This window comes from Ascidiella aspersa, chromosome 6, assembly GCF_963924565.1.
Source record: "Ascidiella aspersa chromosome 6, kaAscAspe10.2, whole genome shotgun sequence".
Taxonomy (NCBI): domain Eukaryota; kingdom Metazoa; phylum Chordata; class Ascidiacea; order Phlebobranchia; family Ascidiidae; genus Ascidiella; species Ascidiella aspersa.
Genome location: NC_139452.1, coordinates 17957688 through 17982468, shown reverse-complemented (window position 1 = coordinate 17982468; position 24781 = coordinate 17957688). Strand labels below are relative to the sequence as shown.

The 24781-nt window shown below is 35.3% G+C and overlaps 2 protein-coding genes across 3 annotated transcripts in view; both read left to right on the top strand.

Annotated features, from left to right (window-relative positions):
* LOC146140582 (uncharacterized) overlaps positions 1-5554 on the top strand; it is a 35141-nt gene extending 29587 nt beyond the window's left edge. For both annotated transcript variants that reach the window (XM_083391187.1, XM_083391186.1), the window contains exons 17-23: positions 221-330; positions 1563-1721; positions 1799-1901; positions 2051-2153; positions 2276-2389; positions 2622-2786; positions 4619-5554. In XM_083391187.1, coding sequence (XP_083247313.1) covers positions 221-330; positions 1563-1721; positions 1799-1901; positions 2051-2153; positions 2276-2389; positions 2622-2786; positions 4619-4717 — 853 coding nt within the window. In that variant the 3' untranslated portion in view covers positions 4718-5554. The remainder of the gene's footprint in view (positions 1-220; positions 331-1562; positions 1722-1798; positions 1902-2050; positions 2154-2275; positions 2390-2621; positions 2787-4618) is intronic.
* Positions 5555-9949: 4395 nt separating this feature from the next.
* LOC146140581 (uncharacterized) overlaps positions 9950-24781 on the top strand; it is a 45413-nt gene continuing 30581 nt past the window's right edge. Inside the window, exons 1-17 of the mRNA XM_083392658.1 lie at positions 9950-10150; positions 11097-11264; positions 12735-12837; positions 15502-15692; positions 15989-16111; positions 16533-16661; positions 16861-16992; positions 17301-17423; positions 17598-17720; positions 17998-18123; positions 18601-18723; positions 19909-20037; positions 21735-21872; positions 22163-22272; positions 22383-22557; positions 22962-23075; positions 23616-23744. Coding sequence (XP_083248784.1) covers positions 10036-10150; positions 11097-11264; positions 12735-12837; positions 15502-15692; positions 15989-16111; positions 16533-16661; positions 16861-16992; positions 17301-17423; positions 17598-17720; positions 17998-18123; positions 18601-18723; positions 19909-20037; positions 21735-21872; positions 22163-22272; positions 22383-22557; positions 22962-23075; positions 23616-23744 — 2251 coding nt within the window. The 5' untranslated portion in view covers positions 9950-10035. The remainder of the gene's footprint in view (positions 10151-11096; positions 11265-12734; positions 12838-15501; positions 15693-15988; positions 16112-16532; positions 16662-16860; positions 16993-17300; positions 17424-17597; positions 17721-17997; positions 18124-18600; positions 18724-19908; positions 20038-21734; positions 21873-22162; positions 22273-22382; positions 22558-22961; positions 23076-23615; positions 23745-24781) is intronic.

Below are 24781 nucleotides of genomic sequence, written 5' to 3'. Positions count from 1 at the left end.
TACCTATTTTTATTTAGTTGTCTTTGTTTGCGCGAAATGTATTATACTATGGTAATAAATACTATTTCCTTTATTGCTAAGTGGAATTTTTTACTTACGGCTGTTGTTAATATAAATGCACCCTTCCCTTATGTTTCATCCAACAACAAACGTTCTACTTTGTCTTTGTACTGCAAGTGGACTGGTGGTGTATTGCTAACTAGCGTTTAAACTATGACAGATTCTTCTGCAATAGTGAAGGCACAACAGAAAACAAGATATCACAGTTCGTGGGAAACATCACTAATGACTCCGAGGCAACGTTTCGATACGGGATCAAGCGAGACAATGGTAACAGTCAAGGATACGACAAAACGAACCATATTTTATTTTGTTATAGAGTGTACTTGTTTTGGGAACCTGACCCGGTTTAATCAGACATTTCTGTTTTATTTAAACAAAAAACTTTCAAAGTAAAATTACTTGTTTATAATTGATTGAGGTGAAACTTTGTATTGATTTTCCAACAAAGTTTAAGATTTCCCGAAGTTAATCGACGCTAAGCGGACTATAGAACATGTGCAACTAATACATTTCGGTCAGATTTTTTTGTCATTACCCTAGTAAAATGTGTAAATAGATTAGTTTGGAAAAGGGCATGGCTTCGTGACCCTCTGGACCCGCCCTTATTCACACACATGACTTTGTTAAGGTTTATTTTTACAAAAGTTGCCACTAACAGTATTGCTCAGACTACGTTGGCGCATACTGTTATTCACACCACAGGGCTTCTTAGATAAGTATCATCATGTGTCGAAGTTCTAAAAATCCATTCACTGTTTTAAGGAAATGGGGTCCTCGTTAATTTAACAAACGTAATCGTTACTGTAGCTTCGTAAAAAACTTAAATACAAAATAAACGTAAGATTAAAATTGGCTAAAGAGACGCATTACCAATGTTCGTACATATACCACAGTTACGTGGATTATTATTGATGGCAATAAAAGACTCCAAATGATTTTGCGCCATCATACCTGTGCTTCGCAAACTTTTTTTTTGCAACCTGTTTTACCGAAGTATAATAAGAGTTTTAGTTTTTAACTAAGTTTTTTTAACTAAGAAAATTATTTAGCACAGTTCGCTTATACATAAGTACTATTTTGTTCATTGATTTCTACCATCTAATGTTAATATACTGAACACCAATCTTTACGTTTATCTGTTTGTTATCTGAATTCACATAATAGACCCTGTTCTGTATTTACGGTGTTCGCTAGGTTTTACACAACATCAATTGCTAGAACTTGGGCCTCCTTACTAATATCTGCTTAAAAAATCAATGTAAAAATAAGCCAACTTCTTCTGTAAACCGGGATATGTTAAATTTTGTGCTGTTCTAATCTGGGACGTAAACTTTGTTTTTCATTGCAGGGTTACAGTAAAGATTTTGTTATGTAACTGCACTCGATATTTAAAACCTATTTAGTATGCGCGCAACTTCATATCTTCCGTTATTTCTCGGCAACAATTAATTGTTTGCAGGATTTATATTATTTGAAAATATTTCATTACCATAACTTAGAGTTCACCAATGTCCTTCCACCGCGAGTGGCGCCTTTCCAGCTCAAGATATTGTACCGTCCACCAGATGGCAGTGTTTGTATGCGCGTTATCACTGAAGTGCGACCGGTGACCGAAGACAGGGAACTCGCGGAATCAGAAATGAACCTTGCTGTCGTTGGTAAGCGGAATTTAAGTGGAATTTTATTTGCTCTGTCATGTATAAGGACTGGTCTGTTTTTTGCACTTCCGATGTAGGTGCTTATGCAAGTCAGTCCGCAGCAAAACTTGCATTGGAAGGGGATCTTGACCACGCAAAAGAGATCACAGAAGCACACAAAACATTACTTTTTCGTGGAATGTATGTCGATTAAAAACGATAATATTTAGTAAATATTAGTAAAAAATGCCATAGTGATCTACGAAAAAAATGTAGTTTTATCTGAATAATGTGTGTTTCAGCTATGGAGTATATTCTCACATCTCTTAGTAGTGCATAATTTTTTACAGGAGTCTGCGATCGCAAGCGGACTCAGTAGTAAGCTCACGGGATGAAAAAATATATGAGAGTGTTAAGAGCAAAATCGATGACATCGGGAGGGAGCTAGCCAAGGTTTTTTTTTATAAATTTTTAGAAAAATTAACTAAAACGATTAATAAATATTTAGTCACTATTATTTAAAAAAAGTATATAAAATACAACATCTCTAATATGGTTATTGGTTCTCTTTTTAGGTAATGATATCTTCATCATCAGAGGATCAATGTTTACCAGATCCTACCTCATGTGACGTAGACGTTTATCAAGGTGTTCCTGATAGTAACAACATATCGCAACCACGTGTAGAGGTGATATAAATAATATTGACAGAAATAAAGTTTGCAGCTACGTCTGCAAGTCCTGTCCTGTCCTATCATTTTTCAGTTAGGTTTTGTCACCAAGCTAAAGTAGGAACTTATTTGGCTAAAAAAATTGCGAAATTCAACTTATTTATTCCATTTATACATTACGATGACAGCAGGATCTACGTACAGGAGTTACTCTGCAAACCAATTTTCCGTTGATGTTTTGCTTACACAGCCTTTGCCTCCTGCTCTTCCTCCTCGAGGGCACGTCAGTCAACTTCCTGCGACGTCATCATCCACCAGAAAAGCCAAATCCCCGTCAGTGTCATCCATTGAAGAGATAATCTCCAAACTGCCTTCCATCCCCAAAGGTCACATCGGCAAGAAAAAGAATAAAAAAGTAAGTTAACTGTTGTTTTATAGTAAAATTTTATTATCAATAATAATTTTTAATTATCAATGCGAAGCTTTAAACTGTTTGACTTTGTCTGACTTTGGTAACTAAATTGGACGAACCCTATATCTTTTTTGGATAAAAAGTTGGGTCGTAAATATCACTGGAAATTTGTTCAACCTCCTGACGTAACAACCATTGTGAAAAGTTGTTTGAGTTTATTTTTATTCGCCACCATAGAAGCTGACTGCGCGATTAAGATGCTGGAATGTGGACATTGTTAGTTGGCGACATCTGTCGTTTCTTATTTACAAAACTCGGGTTATTCAGATTATCTTGATTCTAACTTCGTTTCCATTGTATCCCTAAAAAAACGTTATTTTAATAAAAGCTATATCGTGCGTAACATCACACCAAAGTGACGTTAGTTTCCGAAACAATGGTCAACCGACGTCGTTAAAAGGCCCGTCCATCCATGAAACGAGCATTCCGGGTTTCGCTTGGTCAACTTGCATTGGTACTAGCGGGGCGTACGATTCTTCGCGGCCTTTGTCAGCGTTGAAATACTTACGTCATTTTATGTCCCGTTTGGGCGAGGTCGAGTATCTGGTGCGTGAAAATACGTAGGGTCTAAAATTGTAGCTACATTTCAACGCTTGTACGTTCGTGATTACATCATGATGATTTTAGAGGTTGCTTTTACCGTGCTTTTCTCAAAGGTGTGTATCACGAAAAAATCCACTGCTTCACCTGCAAAATTTGTACATCGCCAGTAAATCGTAAAATAACTTAGTAATTTTGCTTTGAATCCACGTCATTTTGAGTGATTTGTTGTATAAACATTTTACAGGATGATGCGAAAATATGTTAGTCATCATTTGTACTTTGCAAAAAAAACTCCTGTCCTTTAGTGTTATTGTTATTAGAATGACGCATATTAATTAGTGACAGAATCAAACGCTTACGATCCACTTGATATTTTTGTATCTTAAACGACAAATGTTAACCTGACAACTGACAGTTTTACGCGAAAAACATATCTACGATTTTGAATACATGTGAAATATGTTATGGCGGAATGTATTTTTAGTGAGTACAATTAATATTTTTTCTTTATTATTTATTTTAGATGTAGAGGCAAATTAAAGTAAAACAAAGGTTAAGTTGAACATATTACCCTACAACCAAAGTTTTGTATTGCGCAATATTCTAGCCCCACTTACCCGGATCGCAGACCCCTATACCAAATAAGAATGTTTTACGCCTCGGTTAACGTTGAACGTTTTTGCGCTAACCCAAAAATGACGAATTCTTGGGACAACACAAGCGTGACACTGGAATTTTTGTCCGCTTGGGAAGCCTGAGGAATGTCTTAAGTCATAATGCCAAACGCCCACGTTTGACGGTAACCCTGTTTTTCTGTCAAACAACAGTGTAAGGAATTAATGGAAAATAAAAAAAATATGTGTCATTTTATAGTCTTTGTTGTTCGAGGTAATTTTGTCAAATCTAACACCCATGCTACGATTGATGACTTGCGAAATGTACCGTAATTAAGTTTCAGAATAGGGTAATTATGGCGTTTAATTGCATTATATTAGTAAAATAACATAAAGAACATTGTGAGATAGGTGCCTGTTTCGTTTATAGAACACCCAAGACATGCAGGCACCCTAACAATTTTGGCCCTAATCGGCATGTAGAATGTCCTGTAATGTCTTGTACGTTTTACTTATTTTTACATATATATATTTATAAAGATTTTTGTTTTAAACACAGTGATTCGCCTTCGATATCGTACTGGTACGATTAATACTTTAAATTGCACTTGTTTCAAGAACAAGAAGAAAGTGGTGGAACAATATCGGGACGAAACTGCTCAAAAGATGTTCTCCTTCTCGAAAACAACGAGCAGCGCAATCGCTAACATTCCATGATGGGTCGATCCTTAAAGAAGTCGGTTATAGCCTATTATATCTTATCTTTATTGTTTAATTCCGCTGTAGGTTAAGTTTAGAATAGTTTTGTCCTTATATCGATACCTTGCCTATACGTTTTACAAATGCTCATGTAATTCTTACATATCAAAATATAATTCAACGCAAGCCTTCGTTGTTCAAATCGAATCATGTAATTTTAATTTCAGCGTAATCAAAGCAAGGTTAGCCTTTTGAAAGGTTGCCGAAAGTGGACCTTAGGGCTCACCGCCTTGGTTTTTATGACTATCTAAGCTACTGAAAAACGTGTGTACATCTTGTACTTTACCCTTCTAAGTTCGGACTGACTAATTTTATCGGTACACATCATAACATTCCGTGTGTTGAATTTTATGAATCATTACAAATGTTATAATTGAGAACGAATAACTTTTTATTACAGTTTGCACAACCCAATTGGGATCCATAAAATACATTTTCCACGTTCAAGTTCATTTTTCTAAAATTGTGTTGATTTACGTCTTTTAGTTTGCACTTAGGTTTTATTGTTTGGCAAACCACAAAAAAACGTTTTTTAACCTATGTTAGTTTGAAAAACATATTTTACACTATTACTAGGTACTCTATTTTCAAACTATTTTTATTAGTAGCTGTTTAAACGTAGTATAGTAGTATTTTGTTGACAAGTTTATTGTTAAAGAATGTGTTACTTAGACTACAATTTTCCTGACTTGGCTTTAATGTTCGTACCACAAACTTACTTTTTTGCAATCGAATTCCTGTTAATATTATTCAACAAATAAATGCTGCTTTCTCAAACGTTGTTATTTTTAAATTAGTTGATGCACTAAAAGTTCTTTCAATGTTTAGTTAAATCGCCTTTTTTTAGAACCATCTGCCAAAAAACTCTTGTTGAAATAGTCCATACGTGACGTCGCAATTAGTAACCAGTTCCAAGTACGGCGAGTACATGTAGCAAACTCGTTGCTTGACCTATAGTCAAAATTTCACATCCTTACTAATTTTAAGTTGTTATGTGCCCAGCCTAACTGTGACAATGATCCTTGCCGCCAAGACTAGACCCCACGTAAGGACCAATACAGTCGCCAAGGCACAGCGGGTTACGAATTATCGCTTAAATTCGGAAAATATGCTACATTGTCAAGCTAATGCGATTTATGGCTATTAGAGTAGCAAATGTGCCTTGGGTACCAGTTTAACCCTACATTATTGAGTTGTTAACACTTGCCGGTCAGTTCAGTAAACTTGTTTTAACTTTTGGTCTTAACTGAATGTTGACCTATTGTTTATTTTAGTATAAGTGAAGCTAATCCGGTATTTGTAACATAGTGCAGATGTTGTCTCCATACAATAAGAAACTTAATTGTTTTAGATTTTAAAAGTCGTATTTCTCGATCAATAAGATATACTTGTACATTACAACGAAGCGGACCAGATTTTACATAAAAAATGTATATACATATACCAAACAAAGCCTTAACTTCAGTAGAAAGAGAGTGGCCCAAATAATAGATAAAAGATTCATTCTTTTATTAGCAAACGTTTCGGCAATTTCTTTTGCCATCATCAGTGCAGTAAGTGCAGGCAAAAGAAATTCCCGAACGACCAATTTCAAAAAGCTTACTATAGTTTTTTTTTAATTTTTTAATTTTGTCAAAATTTTGACTTTTTTTACCAAGTCAAAAAATAATCGCCCTAGTTATTATAAAATGTTCTTCTTCATTTCACTTTTTGAAGTTATTTATGATTTCTCACACATTTCAGTTGAATATAAGACTGAAGTTATCCTTTTCACAGTAAATATTTCTCACTTAACCAAGCGCTTTAACTGTATATATAACAAGTATTTGGTATTGCCATGGAACAGTTGAATAATGACCTTTTATTTTTTTCCAACATCGCTAGTTATATATGCATATATTTATATGTGTTCGAACTGAACTGCAATCCAGATTTTAGTTCCACTTAGGTACGGTCGCGCTTACATAAGTTGCACTGGTCAGTGGACATGTTTTGAGTTACTTGTTATATGTTTGTGTGACGTACGTCTTGCATTTTTATTTCCAAAATTATGTTGTGGTGATGTTGATTGTTGTGATTTTAAATGGGAATATAGTAGTCATTTCAATTTAACGCTTTGTCTAAAACTATAAGGAAGTTAACTATATTGTCTTACAATCTTGGTAAGAGCGAGCAAGACGAGGCGAAATTACTGTAAATGTTTTTTAGCTAGCCGCTTATATAGCTCGGCTATCATTGGACACTTTTAGCTTCTTTATGGTTTCTTGCCCAACCAAGACAAAGTCACGCCTGAAAAAAGTTGCCCAGGAGTTTTGCGATGCTTGACTGCTTTGAAGATGATGGAATAAGGTTAAATACTATCGGTAGGGTGGGGGCCCAGAGCTTTTCCAAGCACTATAAAAACACATCTGGTAAAAGCTAATTTCTTAGCTTTTATGCCGACTTTGTGATCCTAATAACTTTATTTGGGACAAATAAATAGAAAATAGATAATTTATGACAATGTGTCCTTACAAAAAGCGCAGTTTTCTCACTTAATTTGAAAAAAAAGTAAGTTGTTTCCAAAAAAAACATATTTTACTTCTTTACAATATATTCGTTTTAAATAGACAAATAAATATTATTTCGTTTAATGGATTTAAGGAAGGATTTCGTTTTCGCTTATGATTAATCCGCAAACCATAGGCGAATATCAAAACAACGCAAAATTAATCCTAATTATTCCAATTGTTTGTTGTTGGTGCAACAAACCGATCCTGCGTAATAATAGGAAAAATCTGTGCAATTAAAATTGCATTAATATCCTGCATGATCCATTACACACAAATGGTTTACTGGTGGGGAAAATCCAGTAATTTGGCGTACTAAATAACATGTTGTTATCATTGGTGTTGTTGCTATATTACAGAACGTTTTTTAACTGTGATCCTGATTGTAAATACGAATATGATTAGTCAATTCTACCGAGTAAAATACACTTACAACGTTATTTATATAGGAATAGAAATACATATGCTAGTTTTACTACGTGAGTGCGATAGGTAGTCCTAAGGCATTTATTCGCAAGTAAGATACAAGGGCTTTTTATGCGTTGAGTGTTTGTTTTTAGACCACACTAAAAAAATGTTAATAACGTATTTTTATAGTCAAAGTACAAGCGCTTTGCTCCCAAGGGAATGTAAAACCAATGTAGTTTAGAGTTTAGACTATTCATATATTCAAAAACCCAAACAATGCAATAAATCGAGTTCGGTAATGTTTTAATTTTAATTTACGGTCCGGAACGGCGTGTCGGTAAACGAATTGCTGCCGAAACGCCGCCCCGCTATAAAAGTTCAGTTTTTACCAGGCCTTCCGGCCGATTCCTTGAATGTATTTAAACAACGATTTCACTTGCAAATTTGTGCACGACATCGAACGGTAACATCAGGTTTCCTGAGGTTAGTTGTTTTTGACGTCCCGTTGTGACGTAACTTTGTGGCGTCATCTCTTAAGTGGTAATGCACACCGGTTATGAAATTATACTAGTTTCCCCATGAATACAATACAATGTGTAAAAACGATACTATACAATAATAGTATCTTGACGACAAGACCCCCTGCATAACGTAGCATAAAAAACAACGTCAACACTTTTTATGGGATGATTTTGCTGTTCTTCAATGTGTAAAAACGTTGTAATAAGTGTGAATACTTGTTATTATAGTAATAGTATAATTAAAATATTTGTTTTTACGTGTGCTTTTACTGTAAAACATTTAAAGAATATAACAGTAAATAGTTAAGGTGCGGTAAAGCGTTTATTTCGTATATGTTTAAAATGCTTGAGGCATGCTTGGCTGGCGGAACGCACCGCGACGTTCAGAAAAAGAAGACCGATCAAATGGGGCTCAGTTTATGGATAACTGGTTGACTGGCGTGTTCACCCAGCATGGCTTTTCTCCATTTTTTTCTTCAACGAACGTAGCACTGAGGCACACCCAGTCGCCCAGATAAGCTTCAAACCCGCCAGACCTTCAACACAGTTATATAGCTTGGCTTTTAAATAACGAAGTAATAAAAAATTGCAGGCTACTAAGATTGTGATTGGTCCCTTTTCAGGATATAGCTAGTCAAGTGGTAGATATAAATTATAATCAGTGGATCGCTAAAAAAGTATTCTGTAAGATTTGACATCGTTATTTTTTTATGTCTTCCCCGTAGTTTTTGTTCTTATCATTTGTAGTCATGCAGTTAATGATTTATGAAAAAAAGAGAAATCGTGCCGTGTTAAAAAAAATAGCGCCGTATTATGGTTAATTCCAAAAAAAAATTACGACGTCGAAAACAGAAAAGCAATTTTTTACGAGTCTAACTCGATTTGCCCAAATAAACTATGCGTCATTAAAACTTTTTAAAATTAGTTATTTAGTACAGTAATTTATATTGATAATGGTTTATGTTTGTAAATCTCACCATTAAACTGGAATGTAGTGTTTTCTTAAAAACACACATAAAAATGTAGTTCTAAAAGATTTCGAATAGGACTATATGTCCTCCTTAATACTTAATATGGCCAAAGAAATGACCTACCCTATTATTTTTTGTATTTTGGGTTAATGATTTGGCACCGAATGTAGGTATACTCGTAGGCGATAACTCACCAAATGATAGTTGTGTCTAAACATTAAATTTTAACCCCTATACCAAATTGCTGAGTCTTAATTTTTCAATATATTTTACAAAATAAACATACAGTAAGTTTTTGCAAATCATTTTGGATCACCGAAAAGCCATTCGCGTCTTATCTGTAAAGTGATGTCGTTGCCTAAGACAGATTAAAAACAAGTGAATCTGCTTGTGCAACGGTTTTTAACTGAAAAAATAGCCTACAGTATCTTCTTAAGAGTAAAAAATGCTGTATCGTTTATAAAAAAACGATTTCGGTCTTTAAACAGTTTTTGTAGTGACGTCAAATTATCTTACCTTATCTATAGTAGTATTTCTAACCTACCAATAGCATGCACTGTGATAGAGAAAGGTAGCTTTTTAGGCTGCACACACATGGCAGAAATAAATTATAGGCTACGGTTATTTTTGTTTTTACTCACTTTAAGACAAAAAAAAAATTTAAATTTTTATTTTATTTCGTTGTTGTATTTACTCAAAATCTTTCTGATCGTTTTTGGAACAAAACATTTCCATATTTGTACAATTTAAGCCAATTAAGTTTTGTTTAAATTTAATTTATGTTTGCTAGTGTTTCCATTATAAAGCTCTAAACCGACTGGAGTTACATGATGCAACTCAGAATACTTGCAAGCTATCTGGCGTACTCTATTTTAATAAATTGTGGTTATGGACAAACGACCACAAATCCACAAGTATTGAACAGTGTATATGCGAATGTGTGTAAGTAATATTGTGTTAAATTTATTGAAGATAAAATAAAGGTTATCAGCTGATAGACTATGCCTTTAAAATTCAAGGCAAATATCAGAAAATGCTAAAATGTAAAAGTTTTTTATTGTCTTTGAAATGCTTTTAAAATGTGAGAAATGCTAGGTCATAATTTCGCTATTTTTTTTTTTTTAATTTTAACGATTGTTTGCGTTACAATTATTATTATAACTTATAGTTTTTGTGTTTTATAGTGATTGTTAAAGCCGGTGTTTCTCAAACTTTTTTCTACGCGACGCCATTGTAAAGTTTCGTCATAAGCTATAAGAACCAATTCTATTTATTTATTTTTATGCATAAAACGAACAAGGTAGGGTATGACGTGGAATTGCGCAAGGATGGTCCTAATTTAAAGCGGGAAGTGTTTGCAGAGCGTTACCTTTTGAACAAAAAACTTTGATTTTGTTCTCGAATTGCAAATGTGATATAATCTTTGACGTACAAGTTTATTAGGCATGCTGTTACTAAGTACCTCGTTACGAATAACGCACTACTACGGTTTCCCCGTCATTTTTGTAAAGTAAACGTCAAGTAAAGTGTAAACCCGGAATCTTTATAAAAGTATTTTTTATATCTAACATTATTTTACGGACGACCCCCTTCAGTAGTATATTTCGTTTTTGCTCTGCAATTGGCATTTACGTTTTATCCATGCATAACTAACCACCCCAGCCCTTGTCGCGTGCGCAATTAAATCAGTATTAAAGGAATGTGTTTGTTAAGTCACAATAAATTGGTACAGTTGATTAGCATAGTAAACTGAAAAACGATTTTCCAAATCACAATGTGACTGTTAAAACAAATGATTGTTAAAGAAATAAAATAAAATTTCAAGTACGGTGCAAAAAAATTAAATTTCTGTTGGCATAACAACCACGGGCGTTTTTTTGCTATTTAGCTGCCGCTGGTCACACTTGCGAAGCCGCAAAAGCTAATCTTCTGGAAGCTGTTTACCTGAAGTCACAATGCGGTACCATGTTATCACCTTGCTACCCAAGCAACTACACCAAAGAGATAACCGAAGGTTTCAAGATATGGTATATTGATTACCCTGAACCTATAGCAGGTAATGACACATAACTAAATGTAAGATAATAAACAATTTATGCATGTGTATTTTAATATGGATGAAATCCAACTTGTCTTATGTTGGTTTAGTTAAAACAATAATGTCGCCTAATTTACAACTGCAAAAAAGGGTATCCTCTCGTCATGTGGACATGCTTTTAAGGAAAAAAATATTTCCAATGTAAAATATAAAATCAGGAATACAAATCCAACGGCTATTTCGAAAGCACTAAAACTAGGTGCAACAGTAAAACTAGTTGATTTGATTGCAATCATTGGAAACAAATTTAGTGTCAATCCCCTATGACTGTCTATTTTTTTGGAAGCAAAAAGTAATTGTAAAATGCATGGTGACATGCAAGTAGATTATGTAGCACATAACCTATTTAATACACACCAAACATGCAACTTACAAATAAACTGCGAAGGATGCCAGTACCACAAGCTGAACACAAATTCTGCGCATTTTGCCATTCACAGATATCTGTCAGCCGGAGCAAAACCGGCGGGGTAATGAGGCCATGCCCTCCAAAGTAGCCTATATGTTTTTACGAGTCAAAAAATTATCTGTTTAACGCAGTGTGACTAATAAACTCAACAAAGTGCAATATCTGCTACATTAGGTTAGATTAAATTATCAATCCTTTGGTTTCTAGAAATTATTTTTTCATGAATGTGCTTAGTGCGTCACGTGTCTTTTTAAATTAAAAGTTTACTCAATTCCAACCAAATAAACGCATTTTTTGCGCTTTGCGCGATTATATCGGAATTTAGCTGCGTTTTTTTTATGACATGACTTTGTGAAAAAGTCATGACCTCCCCAAACAAAAATCGTTGATGCGCCCCTGGCTGTCAGTAGCAATTTAAAGGAACAAACACAACTCATTCATCACTAAGAGCTAAGTGCACGGTCAACACTCAACAATAGGGTTCGCTACAGTAGACTCAATTTACTGACTGTATGGCCGTTTGTGCTATGCTAATACTGTATCCATATGTTCACTATAAGTTATTAATGCAATTTGATGACTGGTAACATAAATTGGGGCATTTTGACCCAAAAATGTTAAACTGTTCTAAACGTGAACACAAGTAACTGGACTCATACAAGTATAGGTTGTGGCGATCTGCTGGAATGAACCGCTTGTCTGACAGGTTCGGTACGGCAAAGGTTACTTTAAAATATTCGGTATACAGTAGGTTCGCCCTGACTTATCAAAAAAAACGCTTTGTGACATAGATAGAATAATATAAATTGCAACGACTTTCACAAAATGATGATTAACCTAATAAATCTACCAGATCGGGTAAAGGCATAAAACTTAAGCAAATTTATTTTGATTATATAAGTTGGAATGAAAAAAAAGTATAGGTAAAGCGGTTATTTTTATTTCGTTCAAAGTTAAAAATAACTTTCGCAGAAATTCAGCAAGTAATGGTTAACCACTATTTCTATTTCCTGGTACAGCTGTTCGTTTGCTTTTAAACGTTTTCGAAACCAATGGTGTGAACGGCGTCCTGTATATTGGTCAATCCCTTACAGTTGTTGGTTCTGCCTATGGCGTTACAAGGTGAGCTTTTTAAAATGTTTTATGGTATATTCCAAACTCTAAACTGTCTAAAGGTTGCTACTAATTTGTATATATGCGGTGACATGTGAATTAGTGCCGATTGCTGTTTTACAACATTTGTAAAGCCTTTTTTAAATGTATTCTTTTTCAGTAAGGAGTTACCTTTTTTCGGGCGATAAATTACGTGACGATTACATACTTTACATACTTTACGCCTAATCATTCTTAAATGGCAATAAAATTACCTACGTTAATGCAATATTGAATCCTAATTGACTTTGTAGTATCTTCATAAATTTTAAGGGAACTTTTAAGAACAACTTCTTTTTCTGGACAGTATTTTGAATATGACCACAACATCAAGAGTTGGCTATAATTAGAAACCCTGTTCGAATAGCAATTTTGGCTATCTTAAACTACAAATGATAAGATCTTTCAAAATAACTCTCAATATTTTTAGAGGAACATAGCCGTGTCCCCAAAGTATATTTTATTACCAAAGTATATATATATACTAGTTGTTTAACATAAATTGCATACCCAAATGCAAAATTGTTTCAATGTTATAGTATGTTTCATCTTTTTCAAACGAATATTTACCTCAAAATGCGACATAAAATGTTTTCCTATTTTCTTAGTGTCCACAGACTATGTACGCATTCACCAAGAAATGCAATCTCTGCCAAATTATAAGCCTCACAATTTTTTTATTAGCTCCTTATCCTAATAATGTTTCTTCTATTATCAATGTTTTAGCAATAAATACTAAACTGTAAATGCTAATTGTTTAGCGGCTTTATTTTAATAAAAAGTGGTCTTGACAATCACCGGGAAGAAGCAAATATTAAAACGCAAGTATTTTATTTGCGACAAGTTGGAACCGTTAAATACTCCCGATGTTTTGTACCACTATTTTTTTGTTTAGTTCGTCCAAATAGGCCCCAAAAAAATTGAGGTGGCGCATATCCGACGTTGCCCTATTTTGCCTCTTTCAATGAACACATACACGGAAAGCAGCTAATATTACCACGCATAGAGTACGTTTGCAATAAATATATTTGCTTTCGCAGAGTTCTGGCGGCTACGGTGGAGTCGTTAAAAGAATGTAGTATCAAATACATTTTGTTATTGCGACTATTTTGTCAAATATTTAGTAAAATTCCGACTAACAAAAATGCTGGATTCAGTATCAATATATAAGTTCCATAAGGGACAAAAGTGCTTGAAACAGTGCTCCTCGTTGGCTAATATAAAATGATCGCGTTTTAATTGAAATGCTATTCAAAACAAATTTGTGGATCCCTGAGATCCGGGAATTATCTAAGCAATTCTAGCGATCCCAATGATCCTTGCGGTTCTTGTGTTCTTGCGATTGATCCTATCAATACCTGCGGTCCATATTGATCCTTGCAATTGATTCTAGCTATTCCCTTGATCCTTACGATTGATACTAGTAATCCTTGCGACCCTAAAGATTTATCTTACGACTTTTCGCGTTCATTGTGCTTGTTCTTAGCTATTCTTTCGGTTCATGCGACAGATTTATGCGGTACCTGCGATTGATTCTAGCGTTTCTTGTCGACAGTTAGTGCTAGCAATCCTTGCGATCCTTGTTTTTTTGCAAATCCTAGCGATCGTTGTTGTTCTTGCAATTATTTCTACTGGTCTCTGCGATCCTTGCGATTGGTACTAACGCTCCTTGTGATCCTAACGGTCCTCGCGGCCCTGTTGCTTAATTCCAGCGTTCCTTGCAAAAGGCGTAACTCATTCTCCGAAAGTCCTTTTTAAAAACATCCTTTTTAAAACGAGTTTGAAAAGAAAGTTTCATCTGTGAAAGATATCAAAAAACATACAGTTGCGATGGTAATTACATTTTTATGTCACTTGTAAACCATAAACATATATCAATCTTATTAGGTCGAATATTTTAATGTATTTTAATTGGGTTTTTTATATAACCTTGTTATCAGCACCCATTCAGGGATCATTCAACCGACACTGCAATAAACGACTTTTATGGTTCATGGAAAGTAAAGAAATAAACAAATAGATACAGCTACGTCAAAAATTTGTAAACATTTTACATGTATGTTCTTTTTCCGACTCTATGGACTGGGAATGGTATTCAAAATAAGTACTGAACATTGTAATTGCATTGTAATTTTTATCTTACGAATAAATTTTATTGACAATGCTATGGGATATCCATCACCTTAAAATTTGTTAAGTACACTAACATTTTGTTTCTGTATATCCTCATTCGTTATAGTATAACGTGCAGCGATCTTCTTGCCAATGAGAATGTATTTTAGACGTCGCTGAATTCCCGCAGAAAATGGCAAAATTTTTTTATGGAAAATAAGTCACGGGTTGAACTAAAATCCTTTTTTGCCCAGATCTGCTGCCACAGGGTGGATTTCCATTTATAAGGAAAGAATTATTTTATGCACTTTCAAACCATTTATTTCGATGTATTTGCGAACCAATAAAATACTTCCGGGAAGTAGTTTTTAGGGCGAATCTAAACATATCCTCGAAAAGCAACAATTTGTGCGTTCACATAGTACACATTGGCCTAAACAAGACTTGAGTACATAGGCTCGTGGCTCTTCTTCATATTGGCCCCTAGACGTTAGGTATATTATTTTTGTGCTGTTTTTTTAGGGAATACGAAATATACGGAAGTGTGACAAACCAAACCGGAAACCCACTAACTGTAATACAATCGCCCTCGTCCAACTTAACAACTGTTTCTCACAACACGTACATCGTGGAGAACGTTCGGACACTCTTCTTCAGTTTTTACACTTCTCTGGAGCCAGTCGACATTGGATTCAATATCTCCTACTGTGTCGGTTAGTCGTTATTGTCTAAAACAGCAGTATGATTGGAAGTCAAGTTTGTTGAAGTCGACATATAACGAAAAGTGTTTGAGTGTTATATTCCATATCAAGGGTTTCCATATATCCCAAAACACTAGTTTTTACACTTTAGGAAATGCCACACGCGGCACACAATCTAATGCGTGAGTAATATATTAAATTTTGGTACCGTATTTGCAAAGCAGAATAACCATAGTAGCATACCCGCCGTTTTCCGTATATCCACTTTTTCTCTGCTATAAGTGAAACCAGATCCATGTTTTGAGCAGATGTTGACAGATGTCAAAGTACTTCACCATACTGTAAGAACGGAGGAACCTGCATGCGGACTGGATTTGAAACTTATAGTTGTTTGTGTCCAGCGTCCTTAACTGGAGCCCAATGCGAAGGAGGTATAGCTAAATATCAAGTTGCCCCATATTTACTTGCTTTTCAACATTTCGTTGATTACGCCAGTTTGTTTAATCACTTACATAACTATTGACTTGCAGATAGTCCATGGAAAAAAGTAAGACATTATGATGGAACAACGTCTGATTTTACGGTTGCAAAAATAGCATAAAGCCTAATCGGTTACCTCTTTTTATGTCTATCATATGTCATAAACACGAAATGTTATCCGGTGGGAAATCCGCCACAATTTTTGGTTTCCGAGACAAATTATTTCACACACACATTGTTTTATATTTATGCACATATGTTATATTTTATCTGCCTTTAACAGCACTTAAGAACACTAAAATCTCGATCGAAACAAATGACGCTTTGGTTATAAGAAAAGGGGTGTGTTGCAATTATGTTTTTACTATTTAGACATTGACGAGTGCCTGGTTACCACAAGTTGCGATACAAACGCGAACTGTAACAATACGGTCGGGTCATTCTCTTGTGATTGTAAAACTGGATGGACTGGTACAGGTGTCGGAGCTGGAAGCTGCACTGGTAGGTTGTCTGACATTTTTTATACGACAGAATTTGTGCTTTAATTCAATTTTATGATTTTTTTAATAAAAAGGCTACACAATAATTTAACGTGCGTAATCTAAAATAATTAATTGAAAATTTACTTACGGCGCTGGCCACTATTTTGTTGAATAAGAGAAACCATTAATGGCACAGTTGTCTGCCTCGTTTGTTTTAGATATTAATGAGTGTGCAGCAACTCCGTTTCCATGTTATCCAACATCGAGTGGAGGTAACTGTACTAACTTGCCGGGAAATTTCTCTTGCTCCTGTAAAGCGGGATATTCTGGAGATGGCATTAATTGTTCAGGTATCTGTCTATAGTCGCTAAAAACCTTACGTTGTTACGTGGATACAATGCATTTTACGATTGGCCTATCGGCTGGGCCAATTAAAATATAAACTTTAACCTATGTTATACAAGGTTCTTATTTGCTGCACTTTGCGACTACTTCGTTGCATGCAGTGTTGACAAGACAGGCTTTGTTCAACCAGTGTTTTTATTATAAATTTAAATATGGTTATCAACGATGTCATTACTTTTTATCTACCTTCTGAAAATTATTCCAAACCAGCATGTGAATAAATTTTAAAGAACCTTGTACTTTGTTTAAACAGAAATTAATGAGTGTGCTACAAACAATGGTGGCTGTGGAAATGTAACTACATCTACTTGTACAAACACTATCGGAAGCTACGCTTGTGGTTGTTCAACTGGATTTTCGGGTTCACCTTGCATGGGTAGGGCACTTAGAAGTTGAATCGGTAGTTTTGATCAACGTTTCATAGAAAGAAACTTCTGATTTTTGATAAAAAAATCATTTTTAAATACTATACAAAATTATATTTCATATTGGTTGTAAAGTAAAGTAATTATAGCTTGTTTAAACAGAAAATTTAATGTTGTATTTTTAGATATCGATGAATGTGTCAGTACTACACCCGAATGTCATTCTAACGCCAATTGTACGAACAGCGTGGGATCATTCAGCTGTCGTTGCAAAACTGGTTATACAGGAGACGGATTGGCATGCACTGGTACGTATAAGTGTATCTACCAAAAGTACATTCTGTTTATTCATGTAGCCCAAAACACACAGAGTTAAAACTTGAATTTTTTCAGAACTGATAGAGACCCTTTCAAAGTTGTTTCTTATATAAAATTGTTGTGCCCCAGAACACCGCGCTATACCCCCTGGTATAATATAATAGAACAGCGCTATATACACCCCTGGAAATATATACAAAAACCGCACACCCTGTCTGATTAGTATCTTTACTTTTGAGATTAAATGTTTTAACGTATTTCTAACAGACATCGATGAATGTGGGACAACTGGGACTTGCGACACCAATGCTACTTGTAATAATACCGCTGGAAGCTTTGCATGTACATGTAAAACTGGATATACGGGAACTGGCTTACCTGGAATGTGCAATGGTAAAGTATCCTATAATAAAAATGAAAAAAGCTGTCTGATGTGGAGTTTATTCTTGTCCACGACACATGACTGTTAGGAAGGGCGATTATTTTTTTACCTAAAGAAGAGAAACTTTGACCTGAAAAGTAAATATTTTGACTAATTGAATACCTAACCACAGTATTTTGACAAAATGTGACATACAAGGAATGCATTGATTAAAGCAACGCGTTGTAGAAAGTATTATTTACTAGAAAAAGGTTGGCGATCCCCGGGATAAACTATGAACTAGTTTGCAATAATAACAAACATACGCGTCAGGGCAACATTTATAATACCTCTAAAGTGCGTTGGACGTCTAAAGTACGATTTTGATTTAAAATAAGTTTTAAATTTAACCTAATGTGTGATTTTGGATAACACTTTTATGCCAAGTTAAAAACAAATCGCCCTACATATAAGCAAACTTATTTAACAAAAGTTTGTTACGTTTAAAGACCTTGATGAATGTTCCACTTCACCTCCACCATGTGACATAAATGCGGTTTGTAATAACAGCATAGCCTCCTTCTCATGTGCCTGCAAAACTGGTTATACCGGGGACGGATTTAACTGCACCGGTAAGCACATTTTAGATGTTTTTTAATAATATTTAAGTTGAACAAGAAGAGTTTAAAATGTATTTACAAACACTTAGATGATAATATGGATTATTATATTATAATATGGATTTAATATGGATTATTATATTAGCAATACCGGTATGAAATTTAGACTAACAACTAAGTCGGAATAGGAAAAACATCTTTGGCCAAAATGTGTCAGAATAATTCTTAAATCGCCAGAATAAAAAATGACTTTCTTAAAGAATTTTAAATCCCACCCCCAACTTCATGACGAACTTCACTAATAATTCCAACCCTAACATAGATTCTAACCCAACCGCAACCTCAAACAAGGGAAAACAGGCGGGTGCGCAAACATTCGTGGGGCGTTAAAATTCCGGCATTCAAACGGCAACGCCAGAACGGCCTAGACCAAAACGGCAGCGCCTTGTCGTCCCACATACCCTGTCCCTACGGTTTTAGGTGTTGTTTTGGCAAATTAGACTTATTTCTATGGGTTTAGCGTTTATTCCAGGGCTGCGGAGTCCGTTAAAAATAACCCCAATACGACTCCGGCTAAATGTGCTATTTTGTCGGGTCCGACTCTACAGTCTGTATTTTATCAATTTACGTCACTTAGTTAAGCTGGATATACAACAATCTACTCATAGGTGTGTCATATAGTTCATCCACCCACAATACACGGTTAAAACTATTCAACGATATATTCTATTCCGACTTTACAATTTACAGATTGCGTCACTATTTGTTTCCAAATTTTGTACTGCGCATGCGCACGTCCGACTCGGGTCACGGGTAGTCTCACATGGTCTTACTCGAGCCTGGAATCCCGAGTCCGACTCCAGCAAAAAAAACGACTTAATCGAGTCCCGAGTCCGACTCCGACTCCGCAGCCCTGGTTATTCCTGAGGGTTTTCGACTTATTGCTACAGTTCTGGTTCAGGTCTTATTCCGACTGGTCTAGGTCTTACAAATGTTGTTGCTCATTATACTTTTTATTATTATTTTTTATTTGTTACAATATTAATATAGACTATTCCGCAGTATATTGTTGCATTATAAATATTTTTGTATGTTCCGGATATTATTTGTTTAAAATGTCTACTTTGCGTACATATAGCGCACGCGTTCGCAAGATAACATCTTAAGCAATATTATCTGTGTATGTTTGCTTTTTAGATAAAAACGAGTGCATTTTGCGAACGGATGACTGCAATAACACGACAGAAACGTGTTCCAACACACCAGGATCTTTTCAATGTCTATGCAATTCACCAGCTTACAGAGGAATAAGTCCAAACTGTAGTGGTATAGAATTCAATTCAATTTTACTGTTTTTTTAGACAAAGAAAGTTTAAAAGTCCAACTCTAATAGATGTTCACGCCAGGGGCGGATCCAGGAGGGGAGCGAGGTCATACCCGTTTTTGCCAAATTAGGCCATATAAACCAGGGCTCGCCAATTTTCGGACCCCCACCTCTTTACAAACTGGGCACTATCGCGCGATTCCTATTTATGTACAGTATCTACGTTTGCTTTTGAAGGGAATCTTTAACGCCCAATACCCGGACATACCCTGGAACTAACTATCAACAATGGAAGGTCACCAACTTTTATCGCGCTTCCCTGTTTTTTATAAGACCTTTTCATGGTCATCATGAATGACGCCATGCGGAATAAATTTTAAACCAAACAAATGCATTTTACAGCATCCTGTTTAAATGTAATTAGTCCCATTTTTAATGGCAAAAAATTTTTGGTGCGCCCCACATTAACACACACGCAGTAGTTATAATGAAAGGTTTAAAAACACGTTTGAAAAACAAAATGGTCAATCATTTTTTTACGTACCACCTAGACCACGGGTGGGCAATTATTTTTTACCGCGGGCCGCATGAGAAACTTAAAATGTTGTGGTGGACCGGGTCAAAAAAAGGATCTCAAATACACGCACTGTAATGTCATAATGTGACACTATAAAATGAAAATATTCCAAAGAACCTGTTATCACTTTAGGAGTTGTGCGCAAATGTTCAGCTTGAATCGGATTTAATGAAAAAATTGCGGCTATATATTTTAAAAGGCAAACCTTAATTTAGATTTGAAGAAGGAATGGACACATTGAGCACAAACACAGATAAAATATATGTATATTGTTAACTTGTTCTATTGGCATTTATCAAGTTGTGGGGGGCGTTGACCATTCTTTGTTAAAATAAGTAAAAATTTCGGTCAAAAAACTTACAATGCTATTTTATGCTTTTCAAGACAGTAAGTTCCCGATGTGCTACTTGCGGTGGCTTACTAAATTAGGTTTACAAAATGTGATTCAGGATGTTTCAAAGATTGGAAAACGGCCAATATACTAATTTTCGTTCATATTTTAAAGATGGAATACATTCGACCGAAGCGAAAAAAATACATTTATAAATATTAAGCTAGATTTGATAAACTTTCGTTTGAGATAGTGCCACAGTACAGAGTACGTCTTTTGTCTATAAAGATGCCAAAAAACGAGTGGAACATAAAAGAACGACTGAAGAGATTCGTGCGAAGTCGGAAAGCAATTTCCATTTTAGTCTATAAAACAGGCAAAAAAACGCTACAAAAACAGGCAAAAATAACTAGTAAAATATTTGTAGCTTTTCCAGAGAATTTAGCTTTTCAAGAGAAATTTACTTTCTTTCTATTTTAGAGTATCGCGATACCTATCGCTTAAGATGGCGCAATGTGCGTGACATGGGTGCGGTGTTGTTCTGTTGCTATAGAACGTATTTCGGTGACCGATAGATAAACCAAGCCATATATGTATTAAGATACGCCACGCCTCCTCGAAAAAAAACCAAATTGTCTATGGAAACCTAAGGTCACTTGTCTGGAATTTCATTCTTAAAGAAATCCCCCCTTCTCCCAAAGAAAATTGCTGGATCCGCCCTTGGTTAACGTTCCACAACCTATTGAAGAGTATATAATAAAGTATACTGAATAGACCGCTGTGTTTGTCAGGATACTATTGCCCTGGCGTGCTGTCCAGTTCGACTCAGTGTATTATTGATGGTTTTATTGAGTGGCCAACATATCAAAACACAACTTACCTTGTCAATCAAGACGTCACGTGGGTTATCAACTTTACTGCGACAACAGGTGTGACAAATTATTGCAAGTTACTTATAAAATATTGCGTGAACGACAAAGGAAGAATGGGGATGCTTGAATGTGCCCTTCTTACTCCAATAAATCGAGAAGAGAATGTGTTGCTGTATCTCACTTTCGTAATAGACTATAATCAAGTCATTGGTACAGTTACATCTATTCATTGTTATAACATAAAAATATCAAAAGCCTACATACATTGTTTTTTACACAACAAATGTGGTCTATTTTTTCTGTTTTGACCGATTTTTTTCATTTTTGTAACCAATTTAATTTTGCAGCGTCCGCCATTACTTTCACCATAAAAAATATTGACGTCGAAACTGAGCAAGATTACATTATCTTTAACGATGTAAACACCTACAGAAATCTTACTCCTGTGCCTATTATTGTAAGTCGAGTTATTTGCTGTGCTATTTAAAAAAATAATAGTATTTGGTACGATAATGGTTATGGTTTTATATTTTATCACATTTATGGCTTTGATTGAATTCTTTAAAGGTAACCGGACAAGGCGGAAGTGTTTTTAATGGGAATGTATCGGCCAGCGACACAAACCTTCCTGGATACAATGTCACCACCAAGACCTTTACAATTAACAGAAATTGGGTTTATGTACACTTCCACAGCGACAGACAGAACACATTTACCGGATTCCAGATTCAGTACTCTCAAGGTAGGTAACCGGTGACGAATTCCCCAGATAGCTTAAAACAAAGAAGGGCGATTTGTATTAACTTTGCTGTTTAACACCAGCCTTGTTCCCGTTTCAAATATACCAAATATTTTTAAAAGCTTCAACCGATAGCAAAAAAGAAGCCTAAAATTGGATAAAATATCTCAATAAATTAGATGCGATTTATTGGATAGATGTGTACCAGTTGCAATGATTATATGCTTTCTACAGCAACATATAAGTTATACTACGTTTTTTGGTTTGTATATTTAATAACATACGAGCAATTGGAATTATCACAATTAAATATGTCAGTCGTTGCCACTTCTAAGATAGTAAAAGTTAAGGCTTTTCACAACCATTTTATACAAATTTTAACAAGACACTTTGCTACACCTTTTTAGGTGTGGATCAGTGCACGGTAAATCCGTGTAAGAATGGTGGAACTTGCAGCACAAACTTTGTTGGATTTACCTGTACTAATTGTCCGGGTTGGTCTGGAAGAGAATGCGAAGTCGGTAGGTCATGGTGACGTGACGGTTTTCTTTAAAAAATATATATTTTTCTTGACGCGAATTTGCCAACTTCTGGACTGCTGGAAATTATTTTAAGCCTAATGGCGGCTTGCAAACCATGGCATGCTTTTCGTCTTTTAAATATAGACATAACGTCGAAAGTAGGATAGCCATATTCAAATTATACTTTTGATCAACGTTATTACATAAACGATGAAACGTATCCCGCTTCTTTTCTTACAGCTTTTCTATTTAAACACAGATCAGTGCAGTGTGAATTTAGGCTTTCCACTAAATGCAATTTCTGTCCAATTAAACTATAGGTAAAGCATTTTTTGCCATTCTCAAGACATAGCGCGGTGATTGTCGAACTGTATTTTATTATGTAGTTGTGGGCCACGTGGTAGCCGTAAATTCATCCTAAGGTATTTTAAAGGCTGGTGTGGCTAACACTTTTTATTTTGGCCCATTGTTGCATCACAGGGGCACCACCAGGCCATCTACCATCTCTCAAATGTAAAAAATAAAGTAGATTATTTTTAGATATCAACGAATGTACTGATAAAACCGACAACTGCGACACAAATGCTCTCTGTGTCAATACCGAGGGATCTTTCACCTGTATCTGCAATAGTGGCTACACTGGGGCTGGCACCACTGGAACTTGCAAACGTAAGTATAAAACCTTCGAGGTTGGTGCAGCGAGCTTTTAGTAGGGCACCCTTCCGGTTGGTCGGGCTTATCATTGTTTAACTTGCGCGTCAGGCCCTTGAACAACCTTTTCCTTGGGAATTGACTCGGCCATTATGCTCCTACAAATGTTCACTCGGGATGTTTGTAGATTAATGTATTTCAGGTGTTAAGGATTGGAACCTAAATTCGTTGTTTATATCGGCGATTAGAACCGCTGTTTATAACAGTGATTAGAATTTAATTTAAAACTCATCGTTTACCAACAAATAAGGCTGCATTACTTATATGTACGGTAGTTTGTATATAGCAAGACGGAAAAAGTAAATGTCGCAGTGACAAAACATTTATAGTGCTTTTAACAAATTGAGTGGTAGTTATGTTTTCTTCAGATGATCAATTAGGCCACTTGCCGATTCCGTTATCGATGTGCCTATAATCATTTTTTGCATGTCCAACTTTAATGGTTGAGTGGCTAATGTGTGATGCTATATATATATGGGTCCAGAATTTTGAACTGTCCTTGCCGACTAATAAAATGCATTTATGTTTCAAAAGTATCAGTTTATCGCAAAGTGTTTAAACTTCAAATTATAAATTAATGGAATTACGCAAGGTAACTTAGAGCAAATTATGTAGCTTTCAGGTAATATTAACACCGTATACCGGCAATTGTAAGGTTGTTTTCAAGCGAAAAACTTTTTTTTAATTTAAGTAAATAGTAAGTGTGTCATCACATCCTTGGGGTGCATCTTGACAAAAATGGTTGAAGGTACTCTAAAGCAGGGGTCGGCAACCTTTTTCTAGTCGCGGGCCAAAACCAAACTCAGAAAGGTCTCTGCGGGCCGCACAAAATGTTAACTAACAATTGTGTTATTAACATGTTAGAAATTTAAATCAGGCAGGCCTCGGATCGTTTTTGCACTTAAAAACGTGTTTAATTACATTTAAAGAGGCAGTAAAGTGTTGACGCAAAGCGCGAAAAAAGCGTTTGTTTGGTTTAAAATTAGAGTTCACAC